The sequence below is a fragment of the Scyliorhinus torazame genome, chromosome 11, assembly GCF_047496885.1.
Source record: "Scyliorhinus torazame isolate Kashiwa2021f chromosome 11, sScyTor2.1, whole genome shotgun sequence".
NCBI classification, from domain to species: Eukaryota; Metazoa; Chordata; class Chondrichthyes; order Carcharhiniformes; family Scyliorhinidae; genus Scyliorhinus; species Scyliorhinus torazame.
The window spans coordinates 175,080,273-175,095,180 of record NC_092717.1 but is presented as its reverse complement, the minus strand read 5'-3'; the positions used below and the strand labels follow the sequence as shown (position 1 = coordinate 175,095,180).

The 14,908-nt window shown below is 49.2% G+C and overlaps 1 protein-coding gene across 2 annotated transcripts in view; it reads left to right on the top strand.

Annotated features, from left to right (window-relative positions):
• The first annotated feature begins 11,960 nt into the window (after positions 1 to 11,960).
• rad54b (RAD54 homolog B) overlaps positions 11,961 to 14,908 on the top strand; it is a 268,427-nt gene continuing 265,479 nt past the window's right edge. Inside the window, exon 1 of one of the 2 annotated variants that reach the window (XM_072468033.1) lies at positions 11,961 to 12,225. In XM_072468033.1, coding sequence (XP_072324134.1) covers positions 12,097 to 12,225 — 129 coding nt within the window. In that variant the 5' untranslated portion in view covers positions 11,961 to 12,096. The remainder of the gene's footprint in view (positions 12,226 to 14,908) is intronic. The other variant, XM_072468034.1, reaches the window with a different exon arrangement.

Here is a 14,908-nt window from a genome sequence, read left to right as displayed (position 1 = left end):
ATTGAAACACAAAAAGAAACCTTGGGAGGACCATCATCTTTACCGCCTGCACTCTGCCCGCCAGTGAGAGCGGCAGCATATCCCACCTCTTGAAATCCTCCTCCATCTGCTCTACCAGCCGCGTCAGATTGAGTTTGTGTAGAGTTCCCCAGCTCTTGGCTACCTGAATCCCCAAATATCGGAAGCTCCTTTCCACTCTCCATAACGGCAGGGCGTCTATCCCTCTTCCCTGATCCCCGGGGTGTACTACGAAAAGCTCACTCTTCCCCATATTAAGCCTATATCCCGAAAAATCTCCAAACTCCCTCAATATCTGCATAACCTCTGTCATCCCCTCCACAGGATCCGCCACATACAGCAGTCGGTCATCTGCGTAGAGTGACACTCGGTGTTCCTCTCCCCCTCTAACCACCCCCCTCCATTTCCTAGATTCTCTCAACGCTATGGCCAGTGGTTCAATTGCCAGCGCGAACAGTAGTGGGGACAGGGGGCACCCCTGCCTTGTTCCCCTATGTAACCGAAAATACTCCGATCTCTGCCGATTTGTGACTACACTTGCCACTGGGGCCCCATAGGAGGAGATTGACCCAACTGACAAACCCCTCCCCGAACCCAAACCTCCTCAACACCTCCCATAAATACTCCCACTCTACCCTATCGAATGCCTTCTCTGCATCCATCGCTACCACTATCTCTGCCTCCCCCTCCGCTGGGAGCATCATTATCACCCCCAACAGCCGTCGCACGTTGACATTCAGTTGTCTCCCCTTTACAAACCCTGTCTGGTCTTCATATACCACCCCCGGGACACAATCCTCGATCCTCGTCACTAGCACTTTTGCCAGCAACTTGGCGTCCACATTCAGGAGCGAGATAGGCCTATATGACCCGCATTGCAGCGGATCTTTATCCCGCTTCAGGATTAGTGATATCGTCGCCTCCGACATTGTCGGGGGTAGAGTCCCCCCTTCTCTGGCCTCGTAAAAGGTTCTCGCCAGCAGCTGGGCCAACAAGTCCACATATTTCCTGTAAAATTCCACCGGGAACCCGTCTGGTCCCGGGGCCTTCCCTGCCTGCATGTTCCCCAGCCCTTTAGTCACCTCATCCGCCCCAATTAGCGCCCCCAGACCTTCCGCCTCCTGCTCCTCCACCCTCGGGAATCTTAGTTGGTCCAGAAACTGTTGCATCCCCTCTTTTCCCTCCGGGGGTTGGGACCTGTATAGCCCCTCATAAAAGGTCTTGAACACCTCATTTACCTTCCCTGCTCTCCGCTCCGTAGTTCCCGTTTCATCCCTGACTCCCCCTATTTCCCTCGCCGCTATCCTCTTACGAAGCTGGTGGGCCAGCAACCGGCTCGCCTTTTCCCCATATTCGTATCTCATCCCCTGTGCCTTCCTCCACTGTGCCTCTGCCTTCCCTGTGGTCAGCAGGGTCAAACTCCGTCTGAAGTCTTCGCCTCTCTCTATATAGTCCTTCGTCCGGGGCCTCCGCATATCTTTTATCCACACTCAAAATCTCCCTCACTAATCTCTCCCTTTCTTTGCCCTCTTTTTTCTCCTTGTAAGCCCTAATGGGGATCAACTCTCCCCTAACGACCGCCTTCAGTGCTTCCCATACTACCCCCACCTGGATCACACCGTCATCATTGGCCTTCAGGTATCTCTCAATACATCCCCGCACCCTTCCACAGACCCCCTCATCCGCCAATAGTCCCACATCCAGTTGCCAGAGTGGGCGCTGTTCCCTCTCCTCTCCTAGTTCCAGATCCACCCAGTGCGGGGCATGGTCTGAAACGGCTATGGCCGAATACTCCGTTCCTGCCACCCTCAAAATCAGTGCTCAAAACAAAGAAATCTATCTGGGAGTATACCTTATAGACATGGGAGAAAAAGGAGAACTCTTTGGCCAATGGCCTGGCAAATCTCCACGGATCCACTCCCCCCATTTGCTCCATGAACCCCCTGAGCACCTTGGCCGCTGCCGGCCTTCTTCCGGTCCTGGATCTAGACCGATCTAACCCTGGATCCAGCACAGTATTGAAATCCCCCCTCATTACCAGGCTTCCCACCTCCAGGTCCGGGATACGTCCCAGCATCCGCTTCATACATCCCACGTCGTCCCAGTTCGGGGCATATACATTTACCAGCACGACCTCCTTTCCCTGCAATCTACCACTCACCATCACATATCTACCACCGTTGTCCACCACTATATTCCTAGCCTCGAACAACACACGTTTCCCCACCAATATCGCCACCCCTCTATTTTTCGCGTCCAACCCGGAGTGGAACACCTGTACCACCCATCCTTTCCTTAACCTAACCTGATCCACCACCTTCAGATGCGTCTCCTGAAGCATGACCACGTCTGCCTTCAGTCCTTTTAAGTGCGCGAACACTCGGGCCCTCTTAATCGGCCCATTTAGGCCTCTCACATTCCACGTGATCAGCCGGATTGGGGGGCCGCCCGCGCCCCCCCCCCCCCACCGCCCGCCGATTAGCCATCCCCTATTCTAAGCCAGTCCCCCGTCCAGGTCCCGCGCACCCACCCGTCCCCCAGGCGGCGCACTCCCGTCCCGACCACCTCTTCCCTTGCCAGCTCCCTCTCGCTCCCAGCAGCAGTAACCCAGTTGACCCCCCCCCACTCCGCTAGATCCCCATCTAGCATGGTTACTCCCCCCATGATGCTTCCGAAAGTCAGCTGACTCCAACTGACCCCGGCTTCCCCCGCTCACTCCTTGACCCCCCCTCCCCGCCACCGCGTGTGGAACTCTCATCCTTCTTACGCCTATCTTCCCGCCATCTCCCTAGCGTGGGGAAAAACCCGCGCTTTCCTGGATCGGCCCTGCCCCCCATGGCGCAGCTCCCCCATTCCCCATCCCCCCCTCAGTCCCTTTTTCCACCGGCGCCCACATTTCTCAGTATCCCCCCGTCAAGAAGAGAAAAAACCCCGTCTATCGTCCTGATACTGTGAATCTCCCATTCCCCAATTTACATTTCTATACATCAACATCGTTGTCTTCCCCACAGCATCAGTCCCTCAGTTCTGGTCCAATTTCTCTTCTTGGATGAAGGTCCATGCCTCATCCGACGTTTCAAAGTAGTAATGTTTGCCTTGGTGCGTGACCCACAATCGCGCCGGCTGCAGCATCCCAAACTTTGTTTTCTTCTTGTGAAGCACCGCCTTGGCCCGATTAAAGCTCGCCCTCCTTCTCGCCACCTCTGTGCTCCAGTCCTGATACACTCGTATCACCGCATTCTCCCACCTGCTACTCCGTACCTTCTTGGCCCAGCTCAAAACCGCCTCTCTGTCGGCGAAGCGGTGAAATCTCACCACTATCGCCCTTGGTGGTTCTCCAGCCTTTGGTCTCCTCACAAGGACCCGGTGAGCCCCTTCCACCTCCAGGGGGCCCGAGGGGGCCTCAGCTCCCATTAGCAAATGGAGCATCGTGCTCACATAAGCCCCAACGTCAGCTCCCTCCACTCCCTCGGGGAGACCCAGAATCCGGAGGTTCTTTCTCCTCGAGCTGTTCTCCAGGACTTTGAGCCTTTCGATACACCTCTTATGTAGCGCCTCGTGCGTCTCCATTTTTACCGCTAGGCCCAGAATCTCATCCTCGTTCTCAGGTGCCTTCGCCTTCACCCCACGGAGCTCTATCGCCTGGGTCTTTTGCGTTTCTTTTAGCCCTTCGATTGCCAATAACATCGGCGCCAGCACTTCCTTCTTTAATTCCTCCACACATCGTCGGAGGAATTCCTGCTGGTCCGGGCCCCATGTCGCCTGGGCTCCATCTGTCGCCACCTTGCTTCTTCCTTCTCTTCTCTGCCGCTGCTCCAAAGGATCCTTCGCAATCGGGCCACTACCACCGATCCTTTCCATACACACCCGGGGGGGGGGGACTCCTTCCTTCGCCACCCCACACTGGATTTGGTCCAAAAAAAATTTCGGTTGGGGCTCCCAAAAAGAGCCCAAAAGTCCGTTAGAACGGGAGCTGCTGAAACGTGCGGCTTAGCAGTGCACCACCGCAACCGGAAGTCACATTTCTCCCTCTTTAGGTGCACGCCTGCTGCTGAAAACCTCCTAAGGACTTCTTCCAGATTGGAGGTGTTCTGCCTTTATTTTTCCTGTAATGGGGACGTCGTCCAGGTAAATGGCGACTTGTGGTAACCCTTGCAATATATTCTCCATTGTTCCCCAGAATATTGCTCAAGCTAGCCCGAAGGGTAATCTTGTATACTGAAAAAGGCCCTTCAGCCTTTATCATTGAGAATTTGAGATTCTTCGTCCAGCTTCAGCTGTAGATATGCATGGCTCATATCCAGCTTTGAGAATAGGAGTCCTCCAGCCAGCTTTGCATACAAATCCTCAATCCGGGGAATTGGGTATTTGTCCAGTTGTGAGTAACGATTAATTGTTTGTTTGAAATCTCCACAAAGGCGGACCGAGCCGTCCGCCTTAAGGATAGGCACCACGGCTGCCGCCCACTCTGCAAACTGGACCGGTTTTATTATTCCCTCACGCTCTAATCGTTTTATTTCCATATCGACTTTCTGCCTTAGTGCAAAGGGTACTAGTCGGGGCCTTGTACAATTTTGGGACTGCCTCTGGATCTACATGTAATGTCACCGTTGCTCCCTTTATTGTTCCGAGCCCATCTCGGAAAACCTCTGGGTATTTGCACAGGAGTTCGCTCAGGCGGCCATTTTCCAGCTAGAAAATGTTTACTCAATCCAGCTGGATCTCTTTTAGCCAGTTTCGTCCCAATAAGCTTGGCCCCACACCATTCACTACCATTAAAGGCAGCCTAGCCAGTTGCTCTCCATAAGCCACAGTTACATGCACTGTGCCCAACACTCTCAGTGGTTCCCCTGTGTATGGTTAGGAATAAGGGTTGGAGTCCAGTGCGAAATTTATTGAATACTGTTTCCCCTATCACTGATACGGCTGCTCCAGTGTCAACTTCCATCAGTGTGGGACATCCATTCAACCTTATGGATAATTTAATGCGTTTTGATTTCACCATCGTTACACAATTCAGTTGTTCCTCGTTGGAGGTAGGTGGGGCTTCTAGGTTATGCATTCTCCTGTGCCCCGGCCTACGTGACCTTCTCCAAGATGATGGTTTTGGGCTTCTATTTCTCCTTTCTGCTTCCAATCTCTGGCAATAACTACAATGTTGGCCGGCGCAAGGCTGAAGGGGCTGCCGTCTGTCTGGACCTAATTTTCCCTTGCTTGGGAGGGCTTCTGCGAGTGGGCCTGGTTAACTTAGTATCCACGTCGTTCCTGAGGATAGCTATGCAGTTGCCTGTCCTCCAGCGGTATCCCTTCACTCAGTTTCACTGGTATGGGCGTCTACCTCCATCGGAGTACCCTGTAACTCATGCGCTCCACTTGCAGCTTTTTCTAAGGACAAAGCCAGCTGCAATGCTTGTTTGCAATCCAGCTCTGCCTCTGTTAACAGACGGTTAGAACATAGAACAATACAGCGCAGTACAGGCCCTTCGGCCCACGATGTTGCACCGAAACAAAAGCCATCCAACCTACACTATGCCATTATCATCCATATGTTTATCCAATAAACTTTTAAATGCCCTCAATGTTGGCGAGTTCACTACTGTAGCAGGTAGGGCATTCCACGGCCTCACTACTCTTTGCGTAAAGAACCTACCTCTGACCTCTGTCCTATATCTATTACCCCTCAGTTTAAAGTTATGTCCCCTCGTGCCAGCCATATCCATCCGCGGGAGAAGGCTCTCACTGTCCACCCTATCCAACCCCCTGATCATTTTGTATGCCTCTATTAAGTCTCCTCTTAACCTTCTTCTCTCCAACGAAAACAACCTCAAGTCCATCAGCCTTTCCTCATAAGATTTTCCCTCCATACCAGGCAACATCCTGGTAAATCTCCTCTGCACCCGCTCCAAAGCCTCCACGTCCTTCCTATAATGCGGTGACCAGAACTGTACGCAATACTCCAAATGCGGCCGTACCAGAGTTCTGCACAGCTGCAACATGACCTCCCGACTCCGGAACTCAATCCCTCGACCAATAAAGGCCAACACTCCATAGGCCTTCTTCACAACCCTATCAACCTGGGTGGCAACTTTCAGGGATCTATGTACATGGACACCTAGATCCCTCTGCTCATCCACACTTTCAAGAACTTTACCATTAGCCAAATATTCCGCATTCCTGTTATTCCTTCCAAAGTGAATCACCTCACACTTCTCTACATTAAACTCCATTTGCCACCTCTCGGCCCAGCTCTGCAGCTTATCTGCACAAGCCTCTGCTAATCGCCTTAATCTTGTTAAAAAGTTTGTAACTGACTCCACAGTGTCTCGGAATGCTGAGTAAAACCGGTATCTTTGCAGGATCAGAGGTGGCTTAGGGTCATAGTACTCTTTTACTAAGTCCGTCAATTCCTGGAAAGTTTTTGTGTCCGGTGCCTCTGGAAAAGTGAGACTGCGCATAATGACAAAGGCTGCTGGCCCACACGCGGTCAGCAGAATGACCCGTTGCTTTTCATCCAGAATTATATTGTTTGCTCTAAAGAAGTACTTCATCCGCTCTACATATTGGGCCCAGTCTTCCACTGCCGGGTCAAAAGAGTCCAACTTTCCGAATAAAGGCATTTTGCCTGTCAGTGATTTACCCTCAATATGCGGCAGCTGCAGACGAGCAGGTTTCTTCGGGTTGTTCAGTTTTCCTCATCGCCACTGTGGCAGAAGTCCCGTCTCCAGAATTCCTTCTATTTACAAACCCAACAGCTGAACAACCATGACCATTCAGTCAGCTGTCTACACCGGGAGTGCAGAGGATCTGACACTCTCTGTTATATACACAGAAAGGGGTTCCCCGATTGGGCCACTAATCAGGGAACTCGTATTCCAATTGGCCAATCTCAAAGGCCTGGCCTAAGTCATTACAATTACATTAGCCATTTTGCAGTTCTCTGGGACCCTCCCTGACTCCAGTGCTTCCTGAAAGATCACCAATGGCTCTAAAATCTAATCAGCTATCTCCTTCAGAGTCCTGGAGTGTAGTACATCTGATCCGGGTGATTTATTCACCTTCGGACCTTTCAGTTCCCCCAGCACCTTCTCCTTAGTGATGGCCATTACACTCACTTCTACCCCCGACTCTCTTGAAGTTCTGGTATGCCACTGGTGTCCTCCACTGTGAAGACTGATACAAAGTACCTATTTAGTTCCTCTGCCATTTCTTTTTTGCCCGTTACTACTTCTACAGCCTCATTTTTCTGTGGTCCAATGTCCATTCTTGCCTCTCTCCTACTTTTTATATATCGAAAAAAAACTATTGCAATCTTCTTCTGTATTACTAGCTAGCTTACAGCTTATCCAATCTCTCTTCATAACTTAAATATTAAACTTTGATTTTCTAATTTTCCGTACAACTGAACCCTCCCTCCCCACTGTTTAATTTAAACCCCTATCTACAGCCCTGGTTATGCGATTTACATGACGCTGGTCCCAGCATGATTCAGGTGAAGACCATCCCATCAGAACAGCTCCCTCCTTCCCCAGTACCGGTGCCAATGTCCCATGAATTCGAACCCATTTCTCCCACGCCAACCTTTGAGCCACGCATTTATGTCTTTGATCTTATTGATCCTTTGCCAATTAGCTTGTGGCTCAGGTAGTATTCTCGAAATTATTACATTTTTGGTTCTGCTTTTTCATTTAGTCCCTAGTTGCTCATATTCCTTCAGCAGTACCTTTATCCTTGTCCTACTTATGTCGTTGGTACCTACGTGGACAATGACAACTGGATCTTTACCCTCCCACTTCAAGTTCCTCTGCAGCCCTGATGAGATATCCTGAACCCGAACACCAGGTAGTCAACACAACCTTCAGGACTCTTGATCCTCCAGGTCACAGGGACCAGTGTCTATACTCACAACTAGACTATCCCCTATTATGACTACATTTCTTTTCTCTCTCCCCACTCCCTGTACCACAGTGCTGTGATCAGTTTGCTCATTCGCCCCACAGGTCCTGCTCTCACCTGCCCAGGGAGTAAGAATCTTGAGCCTATTGGCCAAGAAGAAGGACTGAGGCTCCTACAACCCTACCACGTGGATCCTTCTACCAGTCTCACTCATTAGCACACTCTCCTGTCCCTGACCACTGATCAAATTCAAGGTAGTTAATCTAAGAGGTGTGACTGCCTCCTGAAATACAGTGTCCAGGTAACTCTCCCCCTCCCTGATGTGTCACAGTATACAAAACTCATCAAATCCGAACCAAGGTTCCTCATGCAACCAACACTTACTACAGATGTGTTCACTAGCAACCACAATGGGGTCCACCAGTTCCCACATCATGCTGGTACAACACAACACCTGGCCCTGCATCTCTATTTTGTTTACTTAGTTTTTAATTTGTTTTTTAAATTTAAACCTCCAGCTGGTTTTTAATCTTTCTAATCTGAAAGATATTTCTCTATCTTTAATCTGAAAGCAATTTAGAATAGTTAATGCAAATTAGCTATTACTTACCAGCCAATGAACTTAGTGTTTTCCTCTGATGTCACTCCTGGATTGCTTTCCAAACTCAGCCTCCTGCCCAGCGGTGTCCCTCCCAGCTCCCGCTCTTTTAAATCTCCGCTCCCCCACTTCTGTAAACTCCACTCTTAGTTTTAACTCCCGGCACTCAGAGCAAAATGGCACTCTACATAAAGACCTTTCTTCTTTGGGTGGTATAGTTTCCTTGGCCGAAACCTGTTCTATCTACACACCAAGAAGTGGTCAGTGGCAGTCAGATGAGGACACTGGGAAGTCTGTACCCGGACACCTTGTGGCATGGTTTTGTTTGGAATCAGCTGTTTGTCACGCAAAGTCCATGAAAGCAGCAATCTCTGTCCATTTTTGTTCACCTTGCAAATTCCCTAGTGCCCTACGCATGTTGGCCAAGCTGCCCTTGTGTTGAAGTTCCCTAGAAGCTACAGTTCTTCGGTACTGGGAATTCCGCTGATGGGAGAGCTTGCCTCATAGAATTGATCTTGACATCTGGGATGGAGGTGCGCGTTGAGCCATAGATGCACATGAGATTAACTGGGCCCACGCTTGTTGACTAGTGAAGAGTAAGAAGTCTCTCTCAGTGAACAATGGGGGGGCGTAATCATCAATTTTTAACCAATCATTTTGCTGCAAAAACCATTCTATGCTCACGTGTTGTCACTTGAGTTTGCCTCTGCCAGAAGCACATGTATTGTTTATCTTTAAGGGATCCACTTTGAGCGAGCCCAATTTCTTGAAGCACAGCAATGTCCAGGTTGAGCCTTGGAGGTTCTTTGTTGATTACAGCTGTCTTGCGTATATCATCAACCTGCAGATGGTTGTTGGTAAGGCCAGGACGCATGGTCCTTACATTCCAGTATGCAATGTGAAAGACTGGTGCCTTCTTTGTTGAGCTTGTCTTGCCTGGTACAGAGATTAGCAACCTACCTGTCAAGTGATGACTCTGTAAGCTCCAAGCACCCATTGAGTCAAGCAGGCCATAGCACAGCAACATCTAACCGACGGGGAGCTACCCAGTTTGGGGCAGGTGGTAGCTATTCAATAACCAAAGATGATCTACCCCACCATTGGAAGTAACCCTTGGTGGTCATGCTCTACATCAATCGGGCAAGAGCGTACAACCAGTAACTGTTTCTTCTCGTGCTATGCCAACATCAACCACAGAGCTGTTCTGGGAAAATAGTATGGAGACCCTGAGTTACCCAAGCATCATGCCCTCCCCCCACCTTGCCTCATGTTGGCATAGTCCAAAGGAAAGGATGAAACCAGTACTGCTCTGCTGCAGGTGTTTCTGGAAAACTGTCTGATAAATGGCAGGATCCAACATGGGTCTTTGGTGCCGCCCTCCATGTTGCCAATCTTGCATGTGGATTTAGAGCCTAGTGTCCTGGGGGCCATATTCAGGGTGTCGGATTTACTGGAGTTGCAAACGAATCCCAGAGCAAATGTTTTAGCCTTCGCCTCGTTGATCACTTGCAAGGGGGATCTGTTGGACTGGAGGTCAGCTTCTCCACCCTGTGCCTCAGTGTGGCTGAGGGATCTAATGGAATTCTTCTGTTTGGAGAAGGTGAAATTTACCGTGGGGGGGGGGGGGGGGGGGGGGGGGGGAGTGAAGCGTTCCACAAGAGATAGGGTTTGCTTGTATTGCATTTCGGGGAGCTGTTTGCCGCCAACTGCTAGGGGGGAAGAGGAGGGGCCTTAGATGGGGAAATCAGTTGGACTGGGCTAGACGGGGGAGGAGGGCAATCAGGTCACGCAAGGCTGGGTCTTGGGGAGGGCCATCGGATTACGTTGGGTTGGCTGGGCCTTGGAGCGAGCGGTGGGGTTAGATTGGGCCTGGGGTGTGTAGTCAGGGTTTGGGGGAAATTCCAAGGGGGGGATTGGGGAAGTTCCATGGGAGGGGTCCCAAAGGGCGGGCAGGGGAGTCTTGTGAAGGAGGGCGGGGCAGTTCCAACCCTCCCAAGGCCCAGTCCAACCCAACCCGACCACCACCCCCAAATCTGACCAACTTAGCTTATGCACTTACATTTCCCCTGGCTTGTCAATGACCTATAAACCATTTAAATCTACCTGGTTTACCATTGCCAGTGCTGTTAAAACAGGGCATGGCTTACTTACCTGGAACTCTACAGCCCTAATTTGCCACTTCACTTTTGCTAGCTCTGCTTTCATGCCCTAATAAATGCTCTTATTTAAGTTTAAAATACCAGTTTTGGACCCACCCTTCTCCCCCTCAAACTGAATGTAAAATTTAATGTAGGGGCATCTTCACTATAAAGTAATTAATTAAACATACTCAATCACTGAGCCTCCACAAACCTCAGGGATGAGATTTCCAAAAATTCACCACGACTAAAGAAATTCCTCATCTCAGTTACTAGATGTCCCATAGAACCATAGATGTTTACAGCATGGAAACAGGCCCTTCGGCCCAGCTTGTTCATGTTGCCCAGTTTCTATCACTAAGCTAGTCCCACTTGGCCCATATCCCGCTATACCCATCCTACCCATGTAACTGTTTAACTGCTTTTATAAAGGAAAAAATTGTACCCGCCTCTAGCAGCTCATTCCAGATGCTCACCACCCTCTGTGTGAAAAAATCTCCCCCCTGGTCTCTTTTGTATCTCTCCCCTCTCACCTTAAACCTATGCCTTCCAGTTCTAGACTCCTTTGGGAAAAGAAATGCCGGCATCTCCACATTTTGGGAATGTTGACTATCTACCTTATCTATGCTCATTATTTTATGGACTACTATAAGATCACCCCTAAGCCTTCTACGCTCCATGGAAAAAAAGTCCCAACCTATCCATCCTCTCCTTATAACTCAGACCATCAAGTCCTGGTAGCATCCTTGTAAATCTCTCCTGGCTCTAGACCCTCCCCCAGACTAAAGGAAACATCCTTCCTGCATCCATCCTGTTGAGCCTACTTCTTATTATGTTGTGATGGTGGGAGGGTCTTAGAATGTGGAATTTTCCCACTGAGCCTTTGCTGTCACTGCCCCAAGCTTTCACGTGTCCCTCAGCATGTAGTCTTGGATCTTTGGAATGTGCCAGTCCACAACACTTGCTCGTCTACAGCTCTTTGCAAACAGCATCTCTCATTGAGTTGATAGTCTTCCAGAGGCGGTCCACGTTCATCTCTGTGTAGGTCCCTGGATCAGCCTGTGGAGGAGAGTCCTGCCTTATGGAGCTGCTGGGGATGAATCCTGACAAAATATTGCATGGCTTTCCATACCTGCTTTGCAAATAAAGCACAGTGAACCGTAGCCATGGAAAGTAGTTGAACACTTAATATTGCAGAACAAATACCATATAAGTGTGGCAGAGTTGCACAGTGCATTTGAGCCTTGACTCAAAAGAGTTGCGCATGCGCATCGTGTCACGCTTCGGGAAGGCGGGAAAAACAAAAGGGAGGAGCTGCATTATTACCCCATCAATCAGCTGGAGTAACAAGAGGTGGTCGCTCCAGAGGCGTTCTTTAACCCTAGGATTTAACTTATTTATTGACACGCACTTATTCCTCTTCCGGTGACAAAGTGATAACTGTTTGAAATGAGAAGATCTGCAGCTCCGAGTCAGCTCAGCGGCAACGCAGCAAAGAAATTCAGGTTCATCCCACCTGGGAAAACCGATCATCGGGAGCCTGTTTCAGGAGCTACCAGACTCCAGGAGAGGAACGAGGTACAAGTAAAACATACTTTAGTTAGGGCTACTGGGCACCGGCATTGCGAACCGACATGGGCGAAGTTTAAGGGATTAATTTAGAAATGTCAACCGTAGGTTCTGGCAGTATGAGATAGTTTTATTATCATTTCATTCATATTGGAACAGTCTGATCATATACTCCTTAAATCCATACTTCAAAAATCTTTCCGAGGAAATGCATTTTCTCTCCAGAAGGATTGCTTCTTATTGCCACGTTTTTGATTTTTGCTTCACTATCCGTGTTTATTGTTGATGTTTATGTCTTGTTCATAGTTTTAATGTCCTGTTTATTTGTTAATTGCAATATCCAGATTTCCCATTTCCGTGTAATGTCAAGATGAAGTTGCAGGCTGTGGTTGAGGCCTCTACCCTATCCCTGTAAACTAGAAACCCCACCTCACCTAAGGGCAATTTATCATGGCCAATCCACCTAACCCACACATCTTTGGACTGTGGGAGGAAACCGGAGCACCTGGGGGAAACCCACCCAGACACGGGGAGAACGTGCAGACTCTGCACAGACAGTGACCCAAGCGGGGAATCGAACCTGGAACCGTGAAGCAACTGTGCTAACCACTGTGCTACCGTGCTGCCCTAATATGTATGCATGTTTGTAAAACTTTAATTTTAAAAAAACTGACTGACACAAGCAACTTGGCCTTTTTGAGGGAAGTTGGGGATCAGCAATGAATGCTGGCAATGCCAGCGACAATCATTTCCAATGAATAACCGTGGCTTCTGCCTCTTTCTTCACTTCACCTCTCGGGCCAAGTGGGCTAAGCTGCCTCAAGTTCGCCTGTGTCCGAATCTTATCATAGAATCATAGAAATACAGTGCAGAAGGAGTTCATTCAGCCCATTGAGTCTGCACCGGCCCTTAAAAAGAGCACCCTCCACCCTCTTCCCATAACCCAGTACCCACCTAACCTTTTGGCCACTAAGGAGCAATTTAGCATGGCCAATCCACCTAACCTGCACATCTTTGGACTGTGGGAGGAAACCGGAGCACCCGGAGGAAACACACGCAGGCATGGGGAAAAAAGCGCAAACGGACAGTTCTCCGAGGCTGGAACTGAACCTGGGTCCCTGGAGCTGTGAGGCAGCAATGCTAACCACTGTGCCATGTGCTGCCCTATCTTGACTCATCTTTTTCCACTTTCCTATCACCCCTCATGCCATCTTGAGCTCATCCTTTCCAATATATGCAATCCCTGCTTCTTTGATTCTATTCCCACTAAAACTCTCGGCCACCCATCTTCCTAACTTCCAGGTTGGCTGATATTGTTAATTATAGGGCAGCACGGTGGCGCAGTGGGTTAGCCCTGCTGCCTCACGGCGCCGAGGTCTCCGGTTCGATCCCGGCTCTGGGTCACTCGGTATGGAGTTTGCACATTCTCCCCTTGTTTGCGTGGGTTTCGCCCCCACAACCCAAAAATGTGCAGGGTAGGTGGATTGGCCACGCTAAATTGCCCCTTAATTGGAAAAAAATAATTGAGTGCTCTAAATTTATTTAAAAAAAGATATTGTTAATTATTTTTGCCACCTCTGGTTTTGCCCACTGCCGTTGCAAATCTGACATCCCCACCACTTTCCTTTTTAAAAAAGGCCTTTGACCCCTCTGCCCTTGGAAACTATTGTGCCATCTCCAATCTGTTTCCTTGCCAAAGACTTTGGACTTTCTGTCTTCTTCTTAAGCTTCCAGGACCTCTCTGCTTGAATCCCTCCAATCAGATTTCCACCCCTGCCAATGTACTGAAATGGCTCTTGTCACAGTCACAAATGGAATCCTATGTGACTGTGTTAAAAGTAAAGAATTGCTTCTCAATCTTGTCTTTAGCCTTAACATGGTTGACCACAAATTTCTCCCCTAATGATTCTCTGGGATGGAACTGCACTGGTTCCATTCTTATCTATCCAGCCATATCCAAAGAATCAGCTTAAATGGGTTTTCATCTGTATCCCTACCATTATCTCTGCTATCCCTAGGGCAGCACGGTGGCGCAGTGGGTTAGCCCTGTTGCCTCACGACGCCAAGGTCCCAGGTTCTCGGTTACTGTCCGTGTGGAGTTTGCACATTCTCCCCGTGTTTGCGTGGGTTTCACCCCCACAACCCAAAGATGTGCAGGGTAGGTGGACTGAACACGCTAAATTGCCCCTTAATTGGGAAAAAAAATGAATTGGGTATTCTAAATTAAAAAAAAAAAAAAAAAAAAAAAATCTCTGCTATCCCCTAAGGATCTAATTTGGCCCCCCGCCCCCCATATTTCTCATTAAGATAAGACCCCTTGTCAGCCCCATCCAAAAACACACTGACCGGTTCACCTATATACTGACAATACCCAGCGCGTTCTCTCTCTCTCTGTCGCATATCACTGTTGATAAATTGTCACACTGTTCTCCCAATGTTCAGTACTGGGTGAGCAGAAAATTCCTGTCAACTAAAGATTGGGAAGACCAAAGCCATTGTCTTCACTCCCCACCATTTTGGAATAAATTAACTTTGCGCTAATAAGCGTAAGCTCGTCCCAAACTCTGCTTCTCAAATCCTGACTTGCACCAAACCCCATTTATCGATCAACTCTGTGGTTGCCAGCCTGCGTTGGCTTTGGGTTAAGCAATAATGGGGGAAGAGCTGAAGCCAATTAGCAATATAAATCAAG